The sequence below is a fragment of the Toxoplasma gondii genome, chromosome VIIb (assembly GCF_000006565.2).
Source record: "Toxoplasma gondii ME49 chromosome VIIb, whole genome shotgun sequence".
Taxonomy (NCBI): Eukaryota; Apicomplexa; class Conoidasida; order Eucoccidiorida; family Sarcocystidae; genus Toxoplasma; species Toxoplasma gondii.
Window position 1 is genome coordinate 3,240,607 of NC_031475.1, and position 20,019 is coordinate 3,260,625.

The 20,019-nt window shown below is 50.3% G+C and overlaps 2 protein-coding genes across 2 annotated transcripts; both read right to left on the minus strand.

Annotated features, from left to right (window-relative positions):
* Positions 1-2,059: 2,059 nt before the first annotated feature.
* On the minus strand, positions 2,060-11,013 carry TGME49_258700 (transporter, major facilitator family protein; the record flags this gene model as incomplete). Its single annotated transcript, XM_002365043.1, has 12 exons — positions 2,060-2,660; positions 2,896-2,965; positions 3,691-3,807; positions 4,561-4,738; positions 5,302-5,393; positions 5,781-6,050; positions 6,304-6,407; positions 6,883-6,986; positions 7,605-7,704; positions 8,631-8,770; positions 9,301-9,750; positions 10,392-11,013. The coding sequence occupies 12 exons, from the start codon at positions 11,011-11,013 to the stop codon at positions 2,580-2,582; spliced, it is 2,328 nt and encodes a 775-aa protein (XP_002365084.1). The 3' UTR covers positions 2,060-2,579.
* Positions 11,014-13,226: 2,213 nt separating this feature from the next.
* On the minus strand, positions 13,227-19,696 carry TGME49_258690 (5-aminolevulinic acid synthase domain-containing protein). Its single transcript, XM_002365042.2, has 8 exons — positions 18,451-19,696; positions 17,867-18,008; positions 16,845-17,231; positions 16,469-16,552; positions 15,828-15,909; positions 15,220-15,382; positions 14,552-14,671; positions 13,227-13,867 (listed from the first exon to the last, which is right to left on the minus strand). Exons 1-8 carry the CDS (start codon positions 19,264-19,266, stop codon positions 13,403-13,405), a joined length of 2,259 nt encoding a protein of 752 aa, XP_002365083.2. The 5' UTR covers positions 19,267-19,696; the 3' UTR covers positions 13,227-13,402.
* Between the last annotated feature and the right edge of the window lie 323 nt (positions 19,697-20,019).

Consider the following 20,019-nt stretch of genomic DNA (forward strand, 5'->3'; position numbering starts at 1 on the left):
GAAACGAGAGAGTGAGAGGAACGGCTTTGTTCCTGCGTCTTCTCGACTTTTCCGGAGAAGCTAGGGAACCTTTGCAAACTCCAAAGACACCGCCAAAGAGGGACAGGACAGACGCAAGCGTGCCGTTCCTTCGCGCTTTTCCTCTGGCGTCTCTCAGTTGTTGTTTCTTTCGTCGAAAAACGATTCACTCCTCTCTCCTCGCACACATTCTGGAAGCATGCTCGCTTGAACCCTGCAGCTTCCACTGCTAGTCCCTGTCTGTGTCCTGCTCAGAAAGGAGTGGACTTTCTGGCAGTCGACGCCAGAATCTCAGAAGAGTAATCGATCAAAGGGATCTCCAAGGAAAAAGAGAGTTTTCGCTGAAAGTAGTGAGACCGTGAGAAGACAGACTGTGTGTGCCTGGAATTCGAGAGAGGCGCTGTGAAGCCTCCAAGTTCTTTATTCCCGCGTCTGAGGCTCGAGACTTCCTTACGCAGAGTTTCTCTTCCCCTCTTCGTCGACCTCTGCTTACCATCGGTGAAGGAAAACGCGCACAGTCTGTGGAGAGCGAGAACTCGGAACTCCACAAGCTGCCTTGCAGCCAGAGCCCAAAAACCACCAGTTTCTTCCCGTCTGGCATTCAGGAACTTTGCCGCAAGCAACTGTGTCGGGTGTCTTCCACCGTTCGCGTCTCCAGAAAAAATCGCAGTTCGCAGATAAATGCAGAAAACGCCGCTAAGTTACACACTTGCGCACATTTTCTCATCCAGATTCCGTACGGTTGAACGTCGATAGAGAGAGCTACTGCATCCCCCTAGCACAGCTCCTCCCTTTCCATCTTGTCGTCCCTTGCACCTCTACCTACATATATTTATTTATATTTTCAAATAGATTAACAAAAATGTAGATACACATATATGTAGATATATGTAGAGAGATACATATAACTTTAGAGATCTTAATATATATATATATATATATATATATGTATTGATATATATTTGTTCATGTGTGTATGAACGTATGGTGGTAGGTGGCTCGAAAAATGGTATGACTGAGCTGTACACAAAACTGAACATTTGGAAATGCAGACTGGAATCTCCGTGAGGGTGTGTGGGTGTCAACGCGGGTACGCGGAACGTCTTGGAACGTTCTCAACTCAGCTGAAAAACAGTGCACCGTCTGTCCTCAGTCCATCCTTCGAACGCTTCTGAGACGTAGACTACAACGGCCACTGCTTTCTCCCGTGTATCAGCTGTGGTCAAGAGTACGAATTTGCTTCGCATAAACTATGAAACGGCTTATCTTAGACCACGACTAACCCAAAAAGGTTGACCCCTTTATACAGACGTTTCATCGAAAGCAAATATCTGAAAGACACAGGACGCAGGCGGTGTCCACCGACAGGAAACATTGTCGGAACTCTAGCGAATGCAAACGGTTTAGTCGTTCAGACACAACCCAGCAAAGGTCTCTTTCAACTGCACACCATCAACCAGATATGACGCGAGCGACAGACCGATGTGGAGTCTGTATCGCCGGGTGCTGGATCCCGATGCTCGCAACTGCCCTTTTTCTCGAAGTACCCTGGGACTGTGGTGGTGTACAGCAGAAACGCAGAGAAGTTGCCTGTTTCTCTCTTGTCTACCTGGAGGTGATCCAGTTTCCTAAGGACCGTAATGGCGGAAATCATTGAACACAAGAGTTGTCTGTACTTCAAATAACTGGAAGCAAACGTTTAGGACTCCACGTGCCGGTGTTCAGCCCACTTGCACAGAGACAATGCATATTCGTATACGGTGAAACTTGCAGACCACGGAGTAGACAGGCTCGCACTGCTCTGAACTTTCCTTCTGTCCACAGAGCACCACTCTCCACAGAGTCCTCTCCGTCAGGGACAACAAAGGAATGCTGAGTTCCCCCTGCCTCTCTCTCCATCGCACACAACACCTGGATCGTTTGTGCTGCGGCCCTGGAAACATGGTAAATCGACAGTTTGAGTCGCTTCGTCGAGGACTCCTGTGCTCCAGGAAACGTCTACAGTTCTCCTTCGAAGGGGAACTGTGTCCGCCTCCATCCAAAAACTGGAAAGCCGCTCTCCTCCCGCAGAACGACGAAACATCCGCGAAAAATCCAGATCCCTGAGACCCCGGGAAAACCAAAGCCTTCCACCTGTGTTCCACCGACACTCCCACTCTCCCCATCGACACCCGGGAGTGCTAACAGACACGCATGCAGATGCAAACATCAACATATCGGGTCGAACTCACACACATAAATACTTATATATATGTTTACACATATACATATATATACAAACATATACATATATATCCATATATATATATATATATCCATATATGTATATATGATACATAAATATATACATATATATATATATATATATATATATATGTATGTATTTATGTATGTACGTAATCGCATGCGTGAATGTGAATGTGACCTGCACGAGTGTGCTTCATTTGCGCGTGTCTGTGCAGAACCGTTTCAGTCCAGCAGTGTTTAACTTTCTCCTTGCGCCTGCTCTTCGGTTGTTCTCGCGGGACCTGATTCCTTCTGAGGCTCGGCAGCCTGAGCGTTCAGAAAGAGAAGGTCGGAAGGCGGCTGCGCGCAAGCTGCAGCTCGAGTTCTTCTTTCGCGATTTCCTCAGAGGGAAGAGTCTGGGAAGACGTAGCGAGAGAGAGAAAACAAAGTGGAGGCGGTAGACGCAAGCAGGGTGGAGAGAACATGAGGTCGCAGAAGAATGGGAGAAGCAGAGACAAACGAACCGGGAGAGACCGAGAAAGGAATACGGCACAAGACACGAAAACGCCACAGGCCCTCAGAAACCAGAGTGGAGAGAGGACGAGCACACCGACGAAGAAGAAAAAGAAAAGGCAAAAGGCTGGAACTTACGAGGAGATTTGCGACGGCGAAGAACGCGAATCCGAGAACGCTCACGCACAAAATCATCGAAAAGCCGACTCTGAAAAAAGAAAAAAAAAGAATCCTCAAGTGTTTCCGAGACGCTGATGCACGTCGACCACCGTCTGCAGTGGAGAAACGACCATGGAAAAAAAGACGGATACACAAATCCGACGTCGAGAAGAAAATCCACAACAGAAAGACACGCGCTGCTTCTGCAGAGAGATCTTCGCAAGGACCCGCCACCACAAAAAAACAATGCTCAAAAGCAGAGATTCCCCACAGCGTGTAAAGAGACACAGGAGGACACAGAAACCCACGAGCCGTTTACATCTTCACGTTCGAAGTCGGTGTGCGGTGACGCATTCAGGTCCGAGAAACATCTCGGACATGTCTTTTGCACACTGGGTGGACGAACCGTCAAGTGCTGGTCTATGATGTGCGTTCGCCGGAACAAATATGTGACGTCTAGAGCTGGAAAAAGACTCAAGGAACTTTCACGAGAATTCAGTCTGCAACTCCACCTTTCCACTTCATCTCATCTCCAGATCGCTAAAGGCATACATAAATATATATATATATATGTATATGTATATATATATATATATGTATATATATATATATGTATATGTATATATACATGTGTATACATATACACGTGTCTATGCAAACATGTACATACAGGTGTACAAATGCGTGTACATGGGGAGAGAGGGAAGAGAAAGTACTTTTCGGGAATGGAATGATTAATCTACAACTCTAACAAGCATATGTGTATAAGCTCACTCCAGAGGAAGTTCCTTGGAGACAGGGAAAGCGGTCTGCTGCGCTTGCCAAGTGTCGACGAAATCCATCACTGCACCGCTGGCGAGAGGCGCGGCAAACCATCCGAAGATATGGTAGCTGAAGAAAAACGGAAAATCATTTCTTGAGAAAAAAGAAAACATTCACACCAAGTCCCTCTCTTCCCTCTACAGATATCTTTTTCCTTTCAGTCTCTCAGCGAAGGAAAGGTGAAGAGTTTTCTCTACGTTTTTCATCTAAAAACAAGTCTTCCTCCCCGAAACACCGACTGCACCTTCAGACAAACGCGCTGCTCTCTCCTCCAGCTTTGGAAAATCGAGAAAAAAAACCAAACCCTAGAGACTCTACTCCCATACACAAGACAAATCCTTTAATGCGCAGTATCTGTATCTGTTTATACGCATGTGCGTATGCATATGCATATATGCACCTATGCATGTATATGTGCGCATGCAGGTTTTTGTTTCTCGTCTTCTTTTTCCTGCGTTTTCAGCCAAACACATGCCTTGAATATGCCTCGTTCCCTCCCCTCTCTCTATCTCCACCCATACACACACACCTACATACATATACATACATAGATGTATATATTTATATATATATATATTCTGACCTGCCCTCGCTTCCCTCTCTTGCGAATCAGATGCACGATCATATATACATATATTTAAGTACACACATGCACATTTAAGTATATATATGTATATATATTTAAGTATATATACATATATATATTTAAGTATATATACATATATATATTTAAGTATATGTATATGCATGCACACAACTCGAGGCGCATTTGCTTGCGTTGGGGAGGATGTAGTGTCCTTTGAGAAACGTTGTGCAGCTTACGCGAACTGCGAGACGGCAGAAGAGAGGCTGCGATGGTGCACTGGAACAGAGGAGAGAATCATGCCAATGGCTACCGGGACGAGGGCGGCACCGCAGAAGAGAGATCCCCACAAGAGACCAGCGAACCGGTAAATGTCTGAGACGTACACGCAAGCTACAGCTTGCAGGGCGGCCAGACCTGAACATTCACAGGAATGGAGAAAAGCCTCGGCGTCGTGAGAGTGCTGTAAATCTTCCTCGATGCAATTTCACCTCGCGATGTCGATATGGCCAAATCTACGTTCTTCACACCTGAATCTCAAGATACCTGTCGAAACAAATGTCTCTCTCTCTACCTAAATCTACGTCTCTATGCGTTTCGTGATCTCTGCGTCTATCCACCGATCTCACCGTAGACGACTCAGTCTCTGTATGAATATGGCTGAAATAGCACTTCAACTTCTCTCTCTCTACCTATCTATATCTCCGTCTATATCTATCTCCACCAAGATATATATATATATATATATACATACATATATGCATATCTGACTGTCTATGTATGTATGTATCTCTACTTGTCTCTATACGCATCTTTTTGTCGATCTGAATCTGTTTCTCTGTCGGTGTGCGTCTTTCGGCGCTGCTTGTCCCCTGAGACTCTTTGCAAAGTTGACGGAGTCTGTTTGCGCGTGAGACCTGTTGTGCGTTTTGGCTCATGCATCAAGACAGAATTCAGCTGCTTCGTGACTCCGTCCTTACCAGCAAAGACCGTCGCGACCCGCACCGCCATCCTTTGCTGCCCCCCTCGGTAGCCGCCGCATTGGTCGCAGATGTACCCCCCACACCAGATCCTGAAAAACAGAAGAAAGAGACCGTCTTTTCTCGCATGCGGAAAACGGAACTTTTTATGCAGTGTGGAGTAGACGTGTGCCAGGTCTTTTGCCCTACATGTGTGGCTTGGACCTTCCCGTGATCTCCGTTCTCGCAGCTTCTCGCGCGTCGAAGGCAGACATTTATTCGTTTTCTACTCGAAAACGTAACTGGGGCGTCCAAAGAGAGCGCTCCCGTCCGTTGTCTTTTGTCTTTCCGCCTCTCGTCTCTCCTCGCTCCCTCCAATTCTCTTCTTCTCTCGGCCTCCCTGCTTCTTTCTCTGTTTCTGCTTCTCCGTTGTTGCTCTCCTGCCCACAAAATCTCCTCTCTCTACCTCAGATGTTGTCCTTCTCAGACGCGCTGCGTACCCGGAGGTGGGCGCGGTGAGGAAGCAGAGGGTGGAGAGAACGACGACGTTGATTTTGCCGAACTTGAGAACCACGACCATGTACTCGGTGACCCAGAACTGGATGCCCGTGACGACGAAGTACAGTGTGCTCATGCCCAGCGTAGTGATGACGTAAAGCCGATTCATCAGCAAGCTCTTGACTCCCTTCAGAGACGTCCGCAAGACTCGCCACACAGATCCGAGCGCCGACGGCTGTCCCTGAGTTTCGTCGCCCCTCAGCGCCAATCCCCTGAGAGGAATTCGAGACATCGAAAGCGAGGAGCGAGAGTGAAACGAGAGAAAACGTGACATAAAACGAGGCACCGAGTCAGGAACGGATTCCAGAGAAACCGTTCGTTCTGTGCCGGACACACAGCCAACACAGCTCCTGTTTGCTGGTCCAGCTCGCACCGGAACTGAGCGCTGCAAGAAAAAGCGAAAGAGGCTGACAGCGAATAGCTGGTTTCGAGATCGCCAGCGTTCTACCACTCTCGAATCCTCACCCGTCGCGTTCAGGATCTGGAATCGCGAAGCTCGCTGCCGGGAGATTCACCATCTTGGGAGAGGCGCATGTGAGGGCGCAAATCAACGGCAGGAGGGCGATGGACTGCATGCACAGACGAGGAGAAGGCGCAAGAAACGGTCTGGGTAAAGAGAAGAAGCAGTAGGTGAACTCGACTTCCCTATTTAGTGATCTTCAGAGCGTCTCCCAGCTCAGGAATGATGCATCTCTCATCTAAAGAAAGAAGCATCTTCCCCTTGAAGACGACTCTCCCGTTACCTCTGAGAACGGTTCTCTTGCATCCTCAACAGAAGTCGTCTCCCTCAGCAAGCTTCGTATCTCCGATTTTGAAGACGGATCTACACAGAGTTGCAGCCTCGTTCGTCTCGCATCTCAGAAAGATCCCTCCCTAGCGCATCCAACGAACGAGGCGATCCTTTTTGTGTTTCCGCTGCGACCGATCTCCCCCCTCGAAACAGTTCTTCCTTCACTTCACAAAGAGTCCACCCTTCTCTCGAGAGAGTTCCCTTTCTGTCACCTTGGAAAGATTCGAAAAAACTCGCCTCTCTCTCTCTCTCACCTGAATGACGAACGGCGTTCGCCAGGATGTGGCGGCCAGACCGAAGACCTTCGCGTCCTGAAGCCTCGACAGCACTCCTCCCAAGAAGTACCCCAGCACAGTTCCTGGAAAGAAAAGAAAAAGGAGACAATGAAACAACTCGTCGATGAGAAACGGAGGCAAACGAAAGGCAGAGCGACGAAAACGAGCGTCCCGACGCCGCACAGAGATGCGGTTCCCGATGTCTTTCTTCGAGCGATTTGCAGAGAAAAACACAAGGAAGAAGCGAGAGAAAGTCGCCAGGAGGAGATGACAGACTGAGTTGCAAGCGAGAAAGTCACGGAGGCAACCCACACAAGAGTCGCTCCACGAGCGTCCTTCTGTCTGCGTCCGTCCACGTCGACAAAGTTCCTTGAGCAAGTTTCTACAACTTCTCCCGGACTGTCTCTGCACCGAGTTATACCAACGTGAACATCTGTGTCGCCGTGGTCGATCTGTTCTGACATTTACAGACAAGTGTGGACATCTGTCAGTCTCTCTGAGCGTAGAGTCTCCGCAACGAGAGAAGCCTCCCTCTCTACTGTTTCGTTCGCGCAGGCCGCGGTAGGTCCGCCTCAACAGGTACCTCCTTCGCAAACGTTCTCCCGGCAACTTCCCTTCCGCTTGCAGTTGCGCATCGGCGGATAGCTACGCAAACGCATACGGCTTCGTGCCATTCCGTCAAAAAAAAGAGCGAAACTCACCGCCGATGCCGCCGAGCTGAGTAAACGCCATCCACCGAGTGACCTGCCCCTCAGGGGCGAACGCGTCAACCCAAACGGGAATGTAGACCACAGGCAAGGCCTGCGCGACAAACAAGTTTCTCTCCTCAGAGGTGCATTTCCACGGCTTTGAAAACGGAGACTTCTTTCGCGCCGCCAAACGACGTGACAGCTCAAACAGGCGCAAAGAGACGGTCCATAGAGTGCCCACATTTACGCATATGCAAACACATATTTATATAGAGACACATGGAAATAAATAAATAAATATATATATATATATATATATATGTATCTACACATAGACAAATCCGCATATACTTTGAAACATATAGAAGAATGTACGCAAATAAATACATATTTATGCATATATATATATGTATGTATATGAACAAAAAAACCACATATGTATGTATATATGAAGACTTATATATATATGTATATATACGCATAAACGAAAAAAATAAATAGATGCCTATGACCATATATAGATGTATGAAAGTACACACATTTACTGACACAAAGTCTTGTAGGCCTATGCAAATAAGAGTGTATATATGTAGAATATATATATATATATATATATATAATGTACACATCACACCTAAAGCAATGTGCACAAATACATATATATTTTCATCCACTCCTTTGCATACATATGTATGTTCGTCTATATTTGCATATACAGATATATATAAATAAGCAGATATGCATATATATATATATATATATATATATGTACACAGATATATACACACACATGTATAATGTGTACAAGTATACATCTATATAAGTAGATAGAAGTGAACTTTATATGTTTATATGTAGTTATTCACTGATATGTATTTCTCCTTTTGCCTGTCTCTTGGAGTTAATGTCCCCAACTTTTTAGCAGAAAGCAGAGTGAAGGAGTGCACTTGCTGAGGAGCGATTGCGACTAAGAGAGAAACAGAGCGTTGCTCTTTCGTCTCAGTTTAAAACGAAGTTATCTTCACCGATTTAGCCTACCTGACAAAGGCCAATGCAGAAGCGCGTGAAGTACATGACGGCGAGACTCGAAGAGGAAGAGAAAACGTAAAGTCCTGCGCTAAGACATCCGAGAGAGGCGACTAACAACCACTTGGCTCCCAGATGCTGGTACGAGACACCTGAGAAAAGGAGGAAAAAAAAGGCGAAGAAAAGAGACGCCTGTGGCACGAAGAGATTTTCCGGTGTTCCGGTGAACTCGTGTGAAGCTTGTGACACCCTGTTCGTGGAACTATGCAGAAGCGTTTCTCCTTTTCATGAAGAGAAGCATGCATGCATGCTTGAAGGCGCTTGGGTCGTGGCTTCCCGAAGAAGCGCTCTTCCCTCTGTAGGTGTACAACCGTTATTGTACCCTCCTCGTTCTTTTCTGTCTCTGCAGTTTCCTTCGCTTCTCTGGTTTGTTCTGTTCTTCTCCCCCTTTCCCTCGCCTTCCAGTTCCCTATTCAGCTCTTCGTCTCCGTCCTTCCTCCTGCTCTCTCTGTATCTCTCCGTTCTCCTTCCTTCTCCCGACTGCACATTTTCATGGTTCTCGCTCCCTTTCTCTCTCTCTCTTTCTCTCTCTGTCTGGCGTCCATGTCTCTCTCGTTCTTTCCTTTCTGTTTCCTTCTTCCTCAGTTGCTCTGCTTGCCGCGCTCTTCTCTCTGTTTCCCACCTGCAAACATAGTTCCGACGACGAGTCCGAAGTACACGAGCGATCCGAGCAGGCTCTGTTCGAGGAACGCCATCTGCGGGAAGTGTTCCTGAAGTTCCCCCAGAACGGCTGGAATCACTCCGTGGTCGAAGTTGCACAAGCTCGACATGAGAAGCATGCAGACAAGCGGAAAATACCTCCCAGTCGTCTCCCCAGCGGATGCGGTTCCAGAGAGAGAGGCGGCGACTCCCGCATGTTCGCCCACGCTGACCAGGGCTTTCTCCGGCTTCTCAGCGTCAGCGAGAGCTTCTGCAAACGCCTTCGACTCTTCTCTGCATTCACCCGCGAGCAAAGGCTTCCGGAGGCCGCGCGAAGCCAGACACAGCTCTTCCTGAAGGCTGATGGGCGCGGCCTCCTGTCTCGGCAGACGCGCTTGCGAAAGACAAGAGCGCAGACCTGTCCTCGGAACATCTGCGCAAACAGAGAGAGACCGCGAGAATCCCCGAAGAAAAAAAGGCAAATCAGGCAACGCATCAAACCATACGCCCCCAGTGCGCACAACTTGACATGCGGCATGTGGAGGCAACTGTTGTGGATGTAGCGATTGCGAAGATCATCGAGACGCGCCTGCGGACACAGCTCCATATATGTATATATAAATCAGACATGTATATTGGTATAGATATAAGTGTATTTATAAGGAGTTGTATCCTTGGTTACACTTTGATTTGAACGAGCACTTGGATGACGACCCTCTTTCCAAAGTGTTCCTTGAACGGACTCGTTTGCGCGGCTGGAGCCCAACAGCCTGTGTTCATCTATGCCGATGCATCTGATGATTTACGAATCAGTCTCTATCGATCCGCGCGTATTCACTTGTGAATCTGCCTCTCTCTCGTCCGTTGGAGACACACAGTTGCGTTTTTCATCTGTTCTGCATCTCGAAAAGTCCACTTTGTCTCAGGGGTCTCGACGCCACAAAATGCCCGCCCTGCTCCGCCGCAGAGACGAAAGCGGGAGCTTTCTGGAGATTTTGTCTCCTTTTCTGGAAGACGTCCTTGGGCGTCACACGCAGTGGTCCGCGGAGGCTTCCTGCAGACAGCTCCACTCACCGTCTGGAAGATGAGACACCTGCGCATGCGATTGCGCGTCTGCGGCGCAGTTTATCGCCGGCTCCCCATGGCGACCTAGCCCCGGGACGCGTGGGGTGTATGTACACCCCAGAGAGGCGCTGCTCGGAGCGGAACTGGGGATTACGATTCGAGGCTGGATGCGGACCTCTTTCTTCTGCAGTTCGCTGTGCTGCTCCTGCGCCAGGTAGACCGCCTCGAGCGAGGCCTTTCGACGACCAGCTTGGTCGTTCGCTGCGAGAAAGAAAGTGAGGCGCGCGGCGTCTTTTTCCAGATTCTCGAAGCCACTTGGGAGATCGACTTTTCTCGCCAGATGGAGGGAGGAGGCCGTCTGGACTCCGAGTTCTTCCGAGTTCAGGCGAGACGCACCGATGAAGTCTGGGGAGATAGTGCCAAGGCTCCTCCACGTCTTTTGGGGTGAAACGTACTCTCGACTGAAGGGAGACTTTGAGCGCTTGTCAGGAGCGCCCAGAGACGGGGGAAACGCAGCCTGCAGAGCAGGTGAGTGCATGCGACCAGAGGGCGGGGAGGCCCTCTGGGAAGGCGCAGACGTGAACAGATGCACAGGGCGAGGCGCCAGACTCTCGGGGGCGAAGGTCTCCATTTCATTGGCAGAGCGAAAAACGGATGTTCAAAAGAGAAGTCGACGAAAGGAGATGGACTGGAGGGAGATGGACAGGAAGGATAAGGACAGACAGCAGGTGGAATAGGAAGGTGATGAAGAGGAGAGACGGGTGAAAAATGGGAGAAGGAAAGAGCTGCATGGAGACGCGAGAGGAGCCTTCGCGTTCCTTTTTTTCAGAGGAAAGGAGAAATCCCAGCTCTTCTCGCCCGGCTAGCTCAGAGAGGAAACGAAACTCCATCCACATACACCTACACATATATGTATATCTTTATTTTTATACGTATATTTAACTTTAATTTATTCGCGTACGAGAAAAACCGGAAGGGCAGCCAACGCTAGTCCTGAAGATCGCTGTAGCTCGAGCGTTCGCGCGAGCTGTCGCAGGTCAAGACAAGAGCGAAGTCAGGAAACGAGGGGAAAGGCTTTACATTGCCCCGGAGAAATCGGGGAGAAGCGCGTGTCTCAGATCCACAGATCCCATAATTCATCCAAGAGAGAAACGGAGTCGTCTCCCAGACGCTGAGATCTTCCCGAACGAACTCAAAGCAGGGGCGTCCCCGTGCAACTGAGAAGAATGGGTAATTGTGCTCGCAGCGGACCCCAGTCTTTTTTCTCACATCTGCAGAAGCCTACTTTTTCACTCGAAGAAACAAGCGTTTTTTCGCTTGGAAAAGCAGATGGAAACGCAGCGACGAGGCTGGACCATCGAATGAAGGCGAGGAGAAAAGCGACGAAAAAGGAAGAGAAAAGACGAGGGAACAGGTGAGACAGCCGGTCTGGCAAGCACGCTCTCGAGCTGTCAAGACACTACTGGAGGCTGTCGAGCGGCGCAGAGAGGCGGCGAGGGGTGAGGGAGCAAGAAGGAAAAGGGACTTTGGGAGGAAAACAGCAGAGCTTTTCGCGGCTCCTGTGCAGGAGGAAGAGAACTTACAAGTCTCTTAGCAAATGTTAGACTGAATCTTCCCTCAGGAACGCGAGAAACGCGGAGAAAAGGGGGGAGGGTGCTGACACGCGGGGAGAGAGCGAGAGAGACGCGCTTTCAGTCTTTAAGCTCGTAGAAAGCCAGATAAAATGCGTAAGTCCATCAAACAGACGAGAAGGAAGCGAAGAAGAGAACACGACTGGCCTCAAAGAGAAGTTGGGAAGACACTCCAGGGAAAGAAGACGCAAGGAATCCGCCGTCCTGTTTGCGAAGGGCACTGGGACGCCGAAGGGACCAATCTCAAAAAAAGTCGAAATTTCGCATAGGCACGCTTTCCTAATTTTTATAAAGAACTCCAGATGCACCTCATCATCGAATGCCTTCACACATCACTCTCGCTTTTCCCACTTTTATCTCCTTTGTCATACATACATATATATGTATATATATATATATGTATATATATATATATGTATATATATATATATATATGTATATATATGTAAATATATGTATATATATGTATATAGATAGATATGGATAAATGTATGTTTGCCTATAAAAGAGTCTCTGGATTGACACCATTTTCGTCGGGTAATGCGGACTTGTGGAGAGTTTGTGTTTCGCTCCGAAAGTGCACAAAGGTGATGGTGGCCCTAGAGATACCTGCGGGAAAACAGGATTTCTCTTCCGATGGCTTTTTTGCGAAAGCGGCAGAAAACCCAGAGTCAAAGGCGTACTGTTAGAATCCTTTTCCGTGTAGCAGGTAGAAGTTCTTCCCTCTTTCGACCGAGAGGGAACTGCGTTTTACTGCCTCTGCAGGGTGAAGCCTTCGAGGGAAACCACGAATTCCGCTCTGACGGCAATCCGACAGGGGGGACTACGGAAGCGAAAACTGTGATGATATTCGTATAAAGGTAATTCGCAGATGTTCGTTTATCAGGCGGAAGTCCGGGAAGAGACAAAGAACCTGGGGAACGTGAACACAGTTGTGCAAGTTGCCGCTTCGTGAGGAGACGAACTCTTTGTCTACAGAGAAATCCGACACAGAAGGCGAGGGAACTCGCAACGCGTTTTCCGGAGAAACCTTTGCCATGGCCGCTTCGGGGACTTGGGAGAAATCGCGAAGGTTCGCGGGAGAAAGGGCGGCATCTAGTCCACCGCGTTTCGGGAAGAAGACACCCAGACGGCTGATGAAGGCCGCAGCAGCTTCCGCGTCTTCCCCAGCACGATGTACGGAGATGGTGAAAACATGGGCATCTAACTCAAATGAACAAATAATCAGAGTACCTCGAATACTGAATACGGACCATTACAAGGTTCAGACAACCAAGTTTTGACGAGTCGATCACCACGCACATTCTTCCCTCCTCGGCGGCTTTTGATGGTTTCGCCATATTCAGTTTGAAATCTGTTGAGGTCCCAGCATTTTTAAACGCCCGCATCCTAGGCGCGAACTTCGACGCGACCCCGAGACGCGACTCCTACCGCTTCACCCTCCCTTCCCTCTGTCCAGAGTCTTTCAGCGTCCGCCACTTCCGCGGCCTGAGGAGAAGCACCCTCTTTTCTTTCGTTCCATCCGTCTCTCTCCCGAGAGAGAAAGAGAGAAGACGCGCAAGAGGCGCCACTGGAGGCAGAGTCGCGCAGCTTGTCGACTGCATGCACCTGTTGCTTGTCCGGTTGTCGCTCTGAGAAGAAAAACTGGGCTTCAAGAAGCATACGCAGCAACTCTTTCGCAGACTCCCCACTCTTCTCTTCACACTCGCGCAGTCCGGCCTCCACGCTCGCTTCTCCAGATCCCCACAGAGGCGTCTCGGAGGGGAATCTCTTCTCCACTGCATGCGGCCCCACCAAGAGGCCCCGCTGCTCCTTGAACGCGGTCGCGCGCATCAATCCCAACACACTCCAGACCTGCGGAAGCGTTGAAAACGTTGGATCCCACAGTGGAGAGCAGGTGGAGAAATCGACTCAGCATCACAGTAAACTGTTGCGGAACCAAGAAAAATCTACGGACAAACCAAACCCTACAGGGCGGTGAACGCTCGCAACGCGCGTCTCTTCAACTCTTCAAACAAGACAGACTGAGACGCAAGGCATTCGATTCGCACCACTTCTGAAAATTCCAGAAGTTTCTCCACCTTCTCTGTCCACTCCTCTATCGCAGATACGAAGAAGTCCCGGTGATTATGTGATGAGTTATCTTTTGAGGGAGAAGGCGGAGAGCGACCTCCACGCCCTCATGCGGGAGAAGCTGAAGACACGACGACGGTGCAGCTCTATATCCGGGGGAAACTGGAAACACTACGATCTGCCTTGGGAGCGTCATATCTCCAATTCAAAAATGGAAAATATAATGCTTACAAATATTGGATAGACATTTAGAAGTTTTCTCCTTATAGCATTCAACACGTATTACATAGTTAACCTTTTAAAAAAGAGTAAACAAATCCCTTTTCCTTTCGAAATTAAGGTGTCTCCTTTTAGACAACAAAAGGGTAGTTCACATCGCTTTTCAGGCGCACGAGAGACCAGAGTTCCGTATAAACGCGTTTTCACTGCCTAGTTAGAAAAAGGACTTCATGCCCAGCAACATACCTGGTCAAGAGCATCTACAAGATTGAGGACGTCGTCGTAGGAGTGGAGAGGCCCCGGAGTGACGCGCAAGCGCTCCGAACCTCGAGGCACTGTGGGGTAGTTGATGGGCTGTATGTACAGCTGAGAAGAGCGGACACAGAGGAACAGACGAAAACGCAGAAGAGAGAATGAAGACGTGGTTGGAATTCGAGGAAACGAAAAGAGGGAGGACTGTCCTGCGCTCGCTGTAAGGAAGGCCGAACAGTCTTCCTTTTGACCCACTTTCCTTTCACACAGATCCGGTGCATTTGTGTGAGTTTCATCCCGACTTCTCGGGGGGATTTGCAAACACATGAAGCGACTCAGCTTTGGTTTGCTGCCTGATTAGACTACTGTTGAAAGATGGAATTTGCTTTAGATTTTCAATTTACCGATTTAGGAAACGGACCGGGAAGGAAAAGACCCTCCTCCACTTGTCCTGGAACAGCGCGCGCATGCATCGAAACCCCACAGGGGTGCTTCTGGACTGGACACCTGCTTGGACTCTTCTTTGGAAACGAACAGAGTGGAACTTGGTGAAAAGCCTTTCTTCTTTCAAGTTGCTGGCAAGCACTTTGTTTTGACTTTTTAAAGCAGCCTGTTCAAGATCTTTCTCTGTGGCTTTTTCCAGCACTGTTCTTCCGCCGTACCTTGTGCTCGTGGAGCAGGAGGTCGGAAGCGCGTTTGCATGCAATCGGGCAACCGACAAGAAGGGGGACAATGTGGCTCGGATTCAGGAGAACGGGGAAGTCCCGAGACAGCAGAAGCGTCTTCAGCTGCGTCGCGCGCAACTGCTGAAGGTACCGCTCGGTGCTGGAAAAGAAGAAAAAGGTGAGAAAGGGAGACGACTGGAGAGTGAACTACAAGGAGCGGACAGAGGCTACGGGGAAGAAGACAGCGAGGAAAATCCGAGACAGGGAGAGGCCAGGAACAGATGAAGGAGTGCAGGACGCGAGAGACACACGATGGGCAAGACAGAAGGAGTAAAATGTGCGACAGAGACGGAAGATAGAGAAGAGAAAGAGAGCAACGGAGCACACAGAGAAGAAACTTCTTGTCTCCGCGGAGGCATGAACAAAGTGGGGGAGACTAAGTCTTCAACCGCAGCCAGCACCGTGTGTCCAGAGAGAAGGAGCAGAGGGACAAGAAAAGGAGAAAAAAGAGAAGGCAAGCGAAAGCTAGAAAAAGCAATAACGAAGGAGAAGAAGAGAGCGAAGTTGGAGATAACGAAAAGACGAATCAGTCTGAGGAGCCTTACGACGAACGACGAAGGTATCTGATCGAAGCGGTTGCCGCCGCCGCCACGGCCGGCGGCACTGAGGACGTGAAGATGAAACCGGCTAGAAAAAAAGGAAAAAACGAGAGACTTTAACAGAAAGGAATTGCGGAACAGAAGGCAGAAACTACTGACAAAAAGGGTGAATACCGCGGCATGAAGACCGTGGAAAACTCGAGGAAACGGTGAGACGACAAGCAGGAAACACACAACGCCAAACGTTAGCACCACACAGCAGAGACGAAGGAGACAGTGCACAGACAGAGAGGCAAAGATTCCAGACAAGAAAGAACGAGAGACTACTTAGAGTCGACGTAAAAAGGAGAAGCACATGGAGAGAAAAAAGATGACTGCTCCGAACAGAGGAAGCCAGAATGAGGAAGGAACAGACATGAAAGACGCCATCCACGCACTCCAGACTGTAGTTGGCTGTGTAAGTCTCAGTTCTCGACGCCAGATATCTCGTTTCCTTTTGGAAATGCACTTTCCACCGCAGTCCATGTTACGTTTTTGCTTGAGAATCACGCGGAGCGTCCGAATTCGGGCATTTGAACAAGGCATGTCCTTTTTTTTCGTCTCACTTCAGGAGAGAAGCTCCCTCTGACCTGAGAGCCTTTCCTCACCTGCATACGAACGAATGCAGTCGATCAGAGTTGCCATACCCGCCACGTAGCCGCCGAAGACGCCGACAGCCTTCGCCAGCGTCCCTGGAAGTCGGAGAGAAAAGAAGAAACAACAAAACACACCGTAGAGGAAGAGAAATGAGACAAAGAGATCCGCAGCGGAAAAAGGAAGGAAGAGTGCACTCAGTGAGAAGGAGAGACGATGAAAGGAGAACGAGAAGGAAGCGAGAGTAGAAGAGAAGAAGGGAAGGCACGAAGCAGAAGAAAACAACACAGCGAGAAGAGCACGAGCGCAACTGTGAGACGAAACGGAGAGCAAACGCCATACGAGGACCCGACCATGAAAAAAAGACGAGGACTTGACTTTCCTACACACCATTGATGAGGTCGACGCGCAGTTGCTGTCCGGACTGTTCAGTAACGCCGCCGCCCGTTCGGCCGTACATGCCGACGGAGTGGACTTCATCGATGTACGTGAGAGAGTTGAATTTTTCTGCCAAGTCACAGATCTCCTTCACAGGCGCCACACTGCCGTCCATGCTGTAGATACTCTCGAAGACAATCAGCTTCGGGACATCCGCCGGGGCCGCAGCGAGCAAGCTCTCCAAGTGAATCAGGTCGTTGTGCCGGAAAATACGCTTCGCGCAGCGCGCGCCTCGAATGCCTGCAATGATGGACGCGTGGTTTTTCTCGTCAGAGAAAATGTGCAAGTTCGGAAGCAACTTCCCCAAAGTCGACAGCGTCGCCTCGTTCGCCACGTACCCTAAAACGCACCGGAAAAGAGCAAGAGGAGAGCGCAGGAAGAAGCGAGAGAAGAAGAGAGAGAAGAAGAGAGAAAAGACAGGCAAGCACACGAAGGAAAATGGCTGATTGAGAAAAGGGGAAGGAGATCAAAGTTTGAGAAGAATCGGCGGAAATGTCATACGCGCAGAAGGACAACAATCAGACTGTGTATTCATGTGGCGCGTCTAAATCTAGCGAAGTTTCCTTCTTTCCTCTGTTCCCCCTTCCTGGTTTCCTGCACCCGTGTTCTTCTTCCCCCTTCTCTTCTTCTCATCTTGTCACCTCCGTCTTCTTCGCCGCATCCCAATTTCTTGAGTTTTTTGTGTTCTTTCACACTCCGCTTGAGCGCCTCTCTTGCGCCTGAACGTGAAATATCCGCGAATATCCAGTCTGCTCTGCCGTTACTCTCAATCACTTCTCTCGCTGTGCTGCCCTTCTTCCGTCATTCTTCTTTACGCATCCGCTCTTCCCCTCCCTGCTCTGTTGCTTCCCTTCTTTGCTTCCTCTGTGTCGTTCTCCTCTTCTCCCTTTTCTGCTTTCATTCCTCCACTCTCTCGTTTCTCCGTTCGCTCTTTCCGTCGTTCGTTCCCTCTCCTCTTCTGCTGCGGCTCGTACCGGAGGTAAAGAGGAGGGCCGCTTCCTTGCCGTGGAGAGCAGCCAGCTCGCGTTCGAGCTCCAAGTGGAAGGTGCAATTTCCGCTGATGTTGCGTGTGCCTCCAGCTCCCGCGCCTGCGGCGTCCAACGCCTCGTGGGCTGCCTGATGCATTCAGAGATCGAAAAACTGAAAACCGATCCTTGCAGACTGGCGTCACAAAGGAGCGCGAATCAGCTGGAGTTTCCCAGCTCATGTTTTATAAAAGGAGCGACTGAAAACATGTAGCGAGTCCATATCCCCCCTTCTCAGGCCTTCTCCTCCTCCCCCCTTCCTTTCTTTCCTCTTTCTGTCTCCCTCCTCCGCTTTCTTTCTCGTCCTACTCTTTCTTCACTCTCTCTCTCCCTTGCGCCCTCCGCCTCCTGTCTCTCTGTCGTCCCATTTCCTCTCTCTTCCTGTCTCTCTTCTTTCTTTTCCTCTTCAATTCTCCTGTCCGCTACGCACCCAGCTTTATTTCCGACATCTCTCTGCTTCCTCTCCCTGTCTCCTGTCTGCTAGGCACCAACGTTTATTTTCGATTTCTTTCTGCTTCCCCTTCCGGCCTCACTTGAATGACGACTGGGTTCTGACCCATGCCTAGGTAGTCGTTCGAGCACCACAGCTGTACTTCAGTCTGCGAGAGCTGTTTCGCGACATTGGCGACGGCCTCGGAAGCGACAGTTTCAGATGCTTCTTCGTTGACCGATTGACACATCCACCTGTCCGCTTCTTCTTGCGCGCCTGGTGCGCCTGCCGCCTCTCTCCGTATCTCTGTGCCTCCCTCTGCGTTCGGCGACGCCGCGGCGGCCTCGCGAGCACCTTGGGCTCCAGATCCCGCAGACTCTGCGTCGCCCTCCCAGCCGCTTTGTCGGTCGAAGAAGATCGCCGCGGTCGGGAACGCCCCGCGCTTCCGCTGCAGCTGCGCAAAGACGCGGTAGCGGCCCTCTGCATGCAGTTCGTTTATGGCCGCCGTGAAACGCTGCTCGTAGAAGAACGGAGACAGCGCCGAAGCGCCCGCCGCCTCGCCCTCGAGACCCTCCAAGTCCGCCTTCGACTCCAGCAGAGAAGCCACCGGCGCGGCCGCGGTCAGAGCGTCCGTGGAGCCCAAGGCGTCGCCGCGGCTCTCGAGGCCTGCGGCTGCAGAGGGCGCAGGAGACGGCGGAAAATGCTGGTGGTTGAGAGTGGTGGCGCGCATGACTGCAGGCAGCGTGGAGGAGTCGAATTTCGAGGCTACCGGGCAAAAGGCGCGAAACGGAAAGAGCGAGGTCAGAGACTGGTTCGTGTGTCGAGACAAGAAAGGGCACAGGTGCGAAGACGCAGCCAGCGACGCGGCCGCGCGACGAGCACGAGCGGCCGTCGGAGACGGACGCACCAGGCGAGACATCTCGACTTTCAGAGAATGAAGGGAGCAGGAAACGCAGAGAGAGAGGAGGCGCAAAGGCAGGAAGAGACGCGCAAGAGGGAGGGAAAGACAGAGAGGAGCGCGAACGGAAGGGTCGCGGAGCGACAGGAACAGAGGAGAGCGAGACGCCACAGCAGGGAGACGGGAGACCAAAGAGGACAGACGACGAGAAGATTAGAGCGACGAGAACTGGAGAGACTGACAAGAAAACTGGGGCTCCGGGCGGGGGGGGGGGACAAAGGGGAATTTCTTCACAGTGCTCAGGGCTACGAAGAAAGAGCAGCGGCGCCGCGCACACAGACGAGGAAGACGAGGATTTGCAATCGAAGCACAAACCCGTGAGGATTTCGATCTGCCAAGCTGGGCCTCCCGGCACGCGTGGATTCCTCGCCTCGAGAGAGACGCAAAACGTAAATTCATTCACCAGAGAATCGTCACAGGACAAATCCTCTCTCCTGGAAACGTGGCAGGCGGCGGGGCCGGCCCTTCACAGGATCGCGCGATCCGCAGACCTCTTTCTCTACGGTGTCTGTACACCCAGGTGAGGTCTTTGAGACGATCAACTGAGACGTCAGCCGAGCGAAAAGAGGTCTTTCTCTACAAAAAAGCGGATCAGTGGGGTCTCCGCCACCTCAACGCTCTGTACATGCATAAAATCTAAATCGATCGTGAACTGCGGCTTCCGGGTTTCTCCCAATCGCTGGAGGGGAAGCGAGCCAAGGGCGACGGGCCTTT

What these genes read in the sequence shown, in the direction of transcription:
- TGME49_258690 (XM_002365042.2), bottom strand. Translation starts at nt 19,266, where the DNA reads ATGTCTCGCCTGGTGCGTCCGTCTCCGACGGCCGCTCGTGCTCGTCGC. An exon ending in CTGCATTCGTTCGTATGCAG is followed by an intron (nt 15,910 to 16,468) that starts GTGAGGAAAGGC and finishes CTTTTTTTCTAG; the next exon opens with CCGGTTTCATCTTCACGTCC. An exon ending in TCCTGCTCCACGAGCACAAG is followed by an intron (nt 14,672 to 15,219) that starts GTACGGCGGAAG and finishes CGCTCTTCTCAG; the next exon opens with CTGTACATACAGCCCATCAA.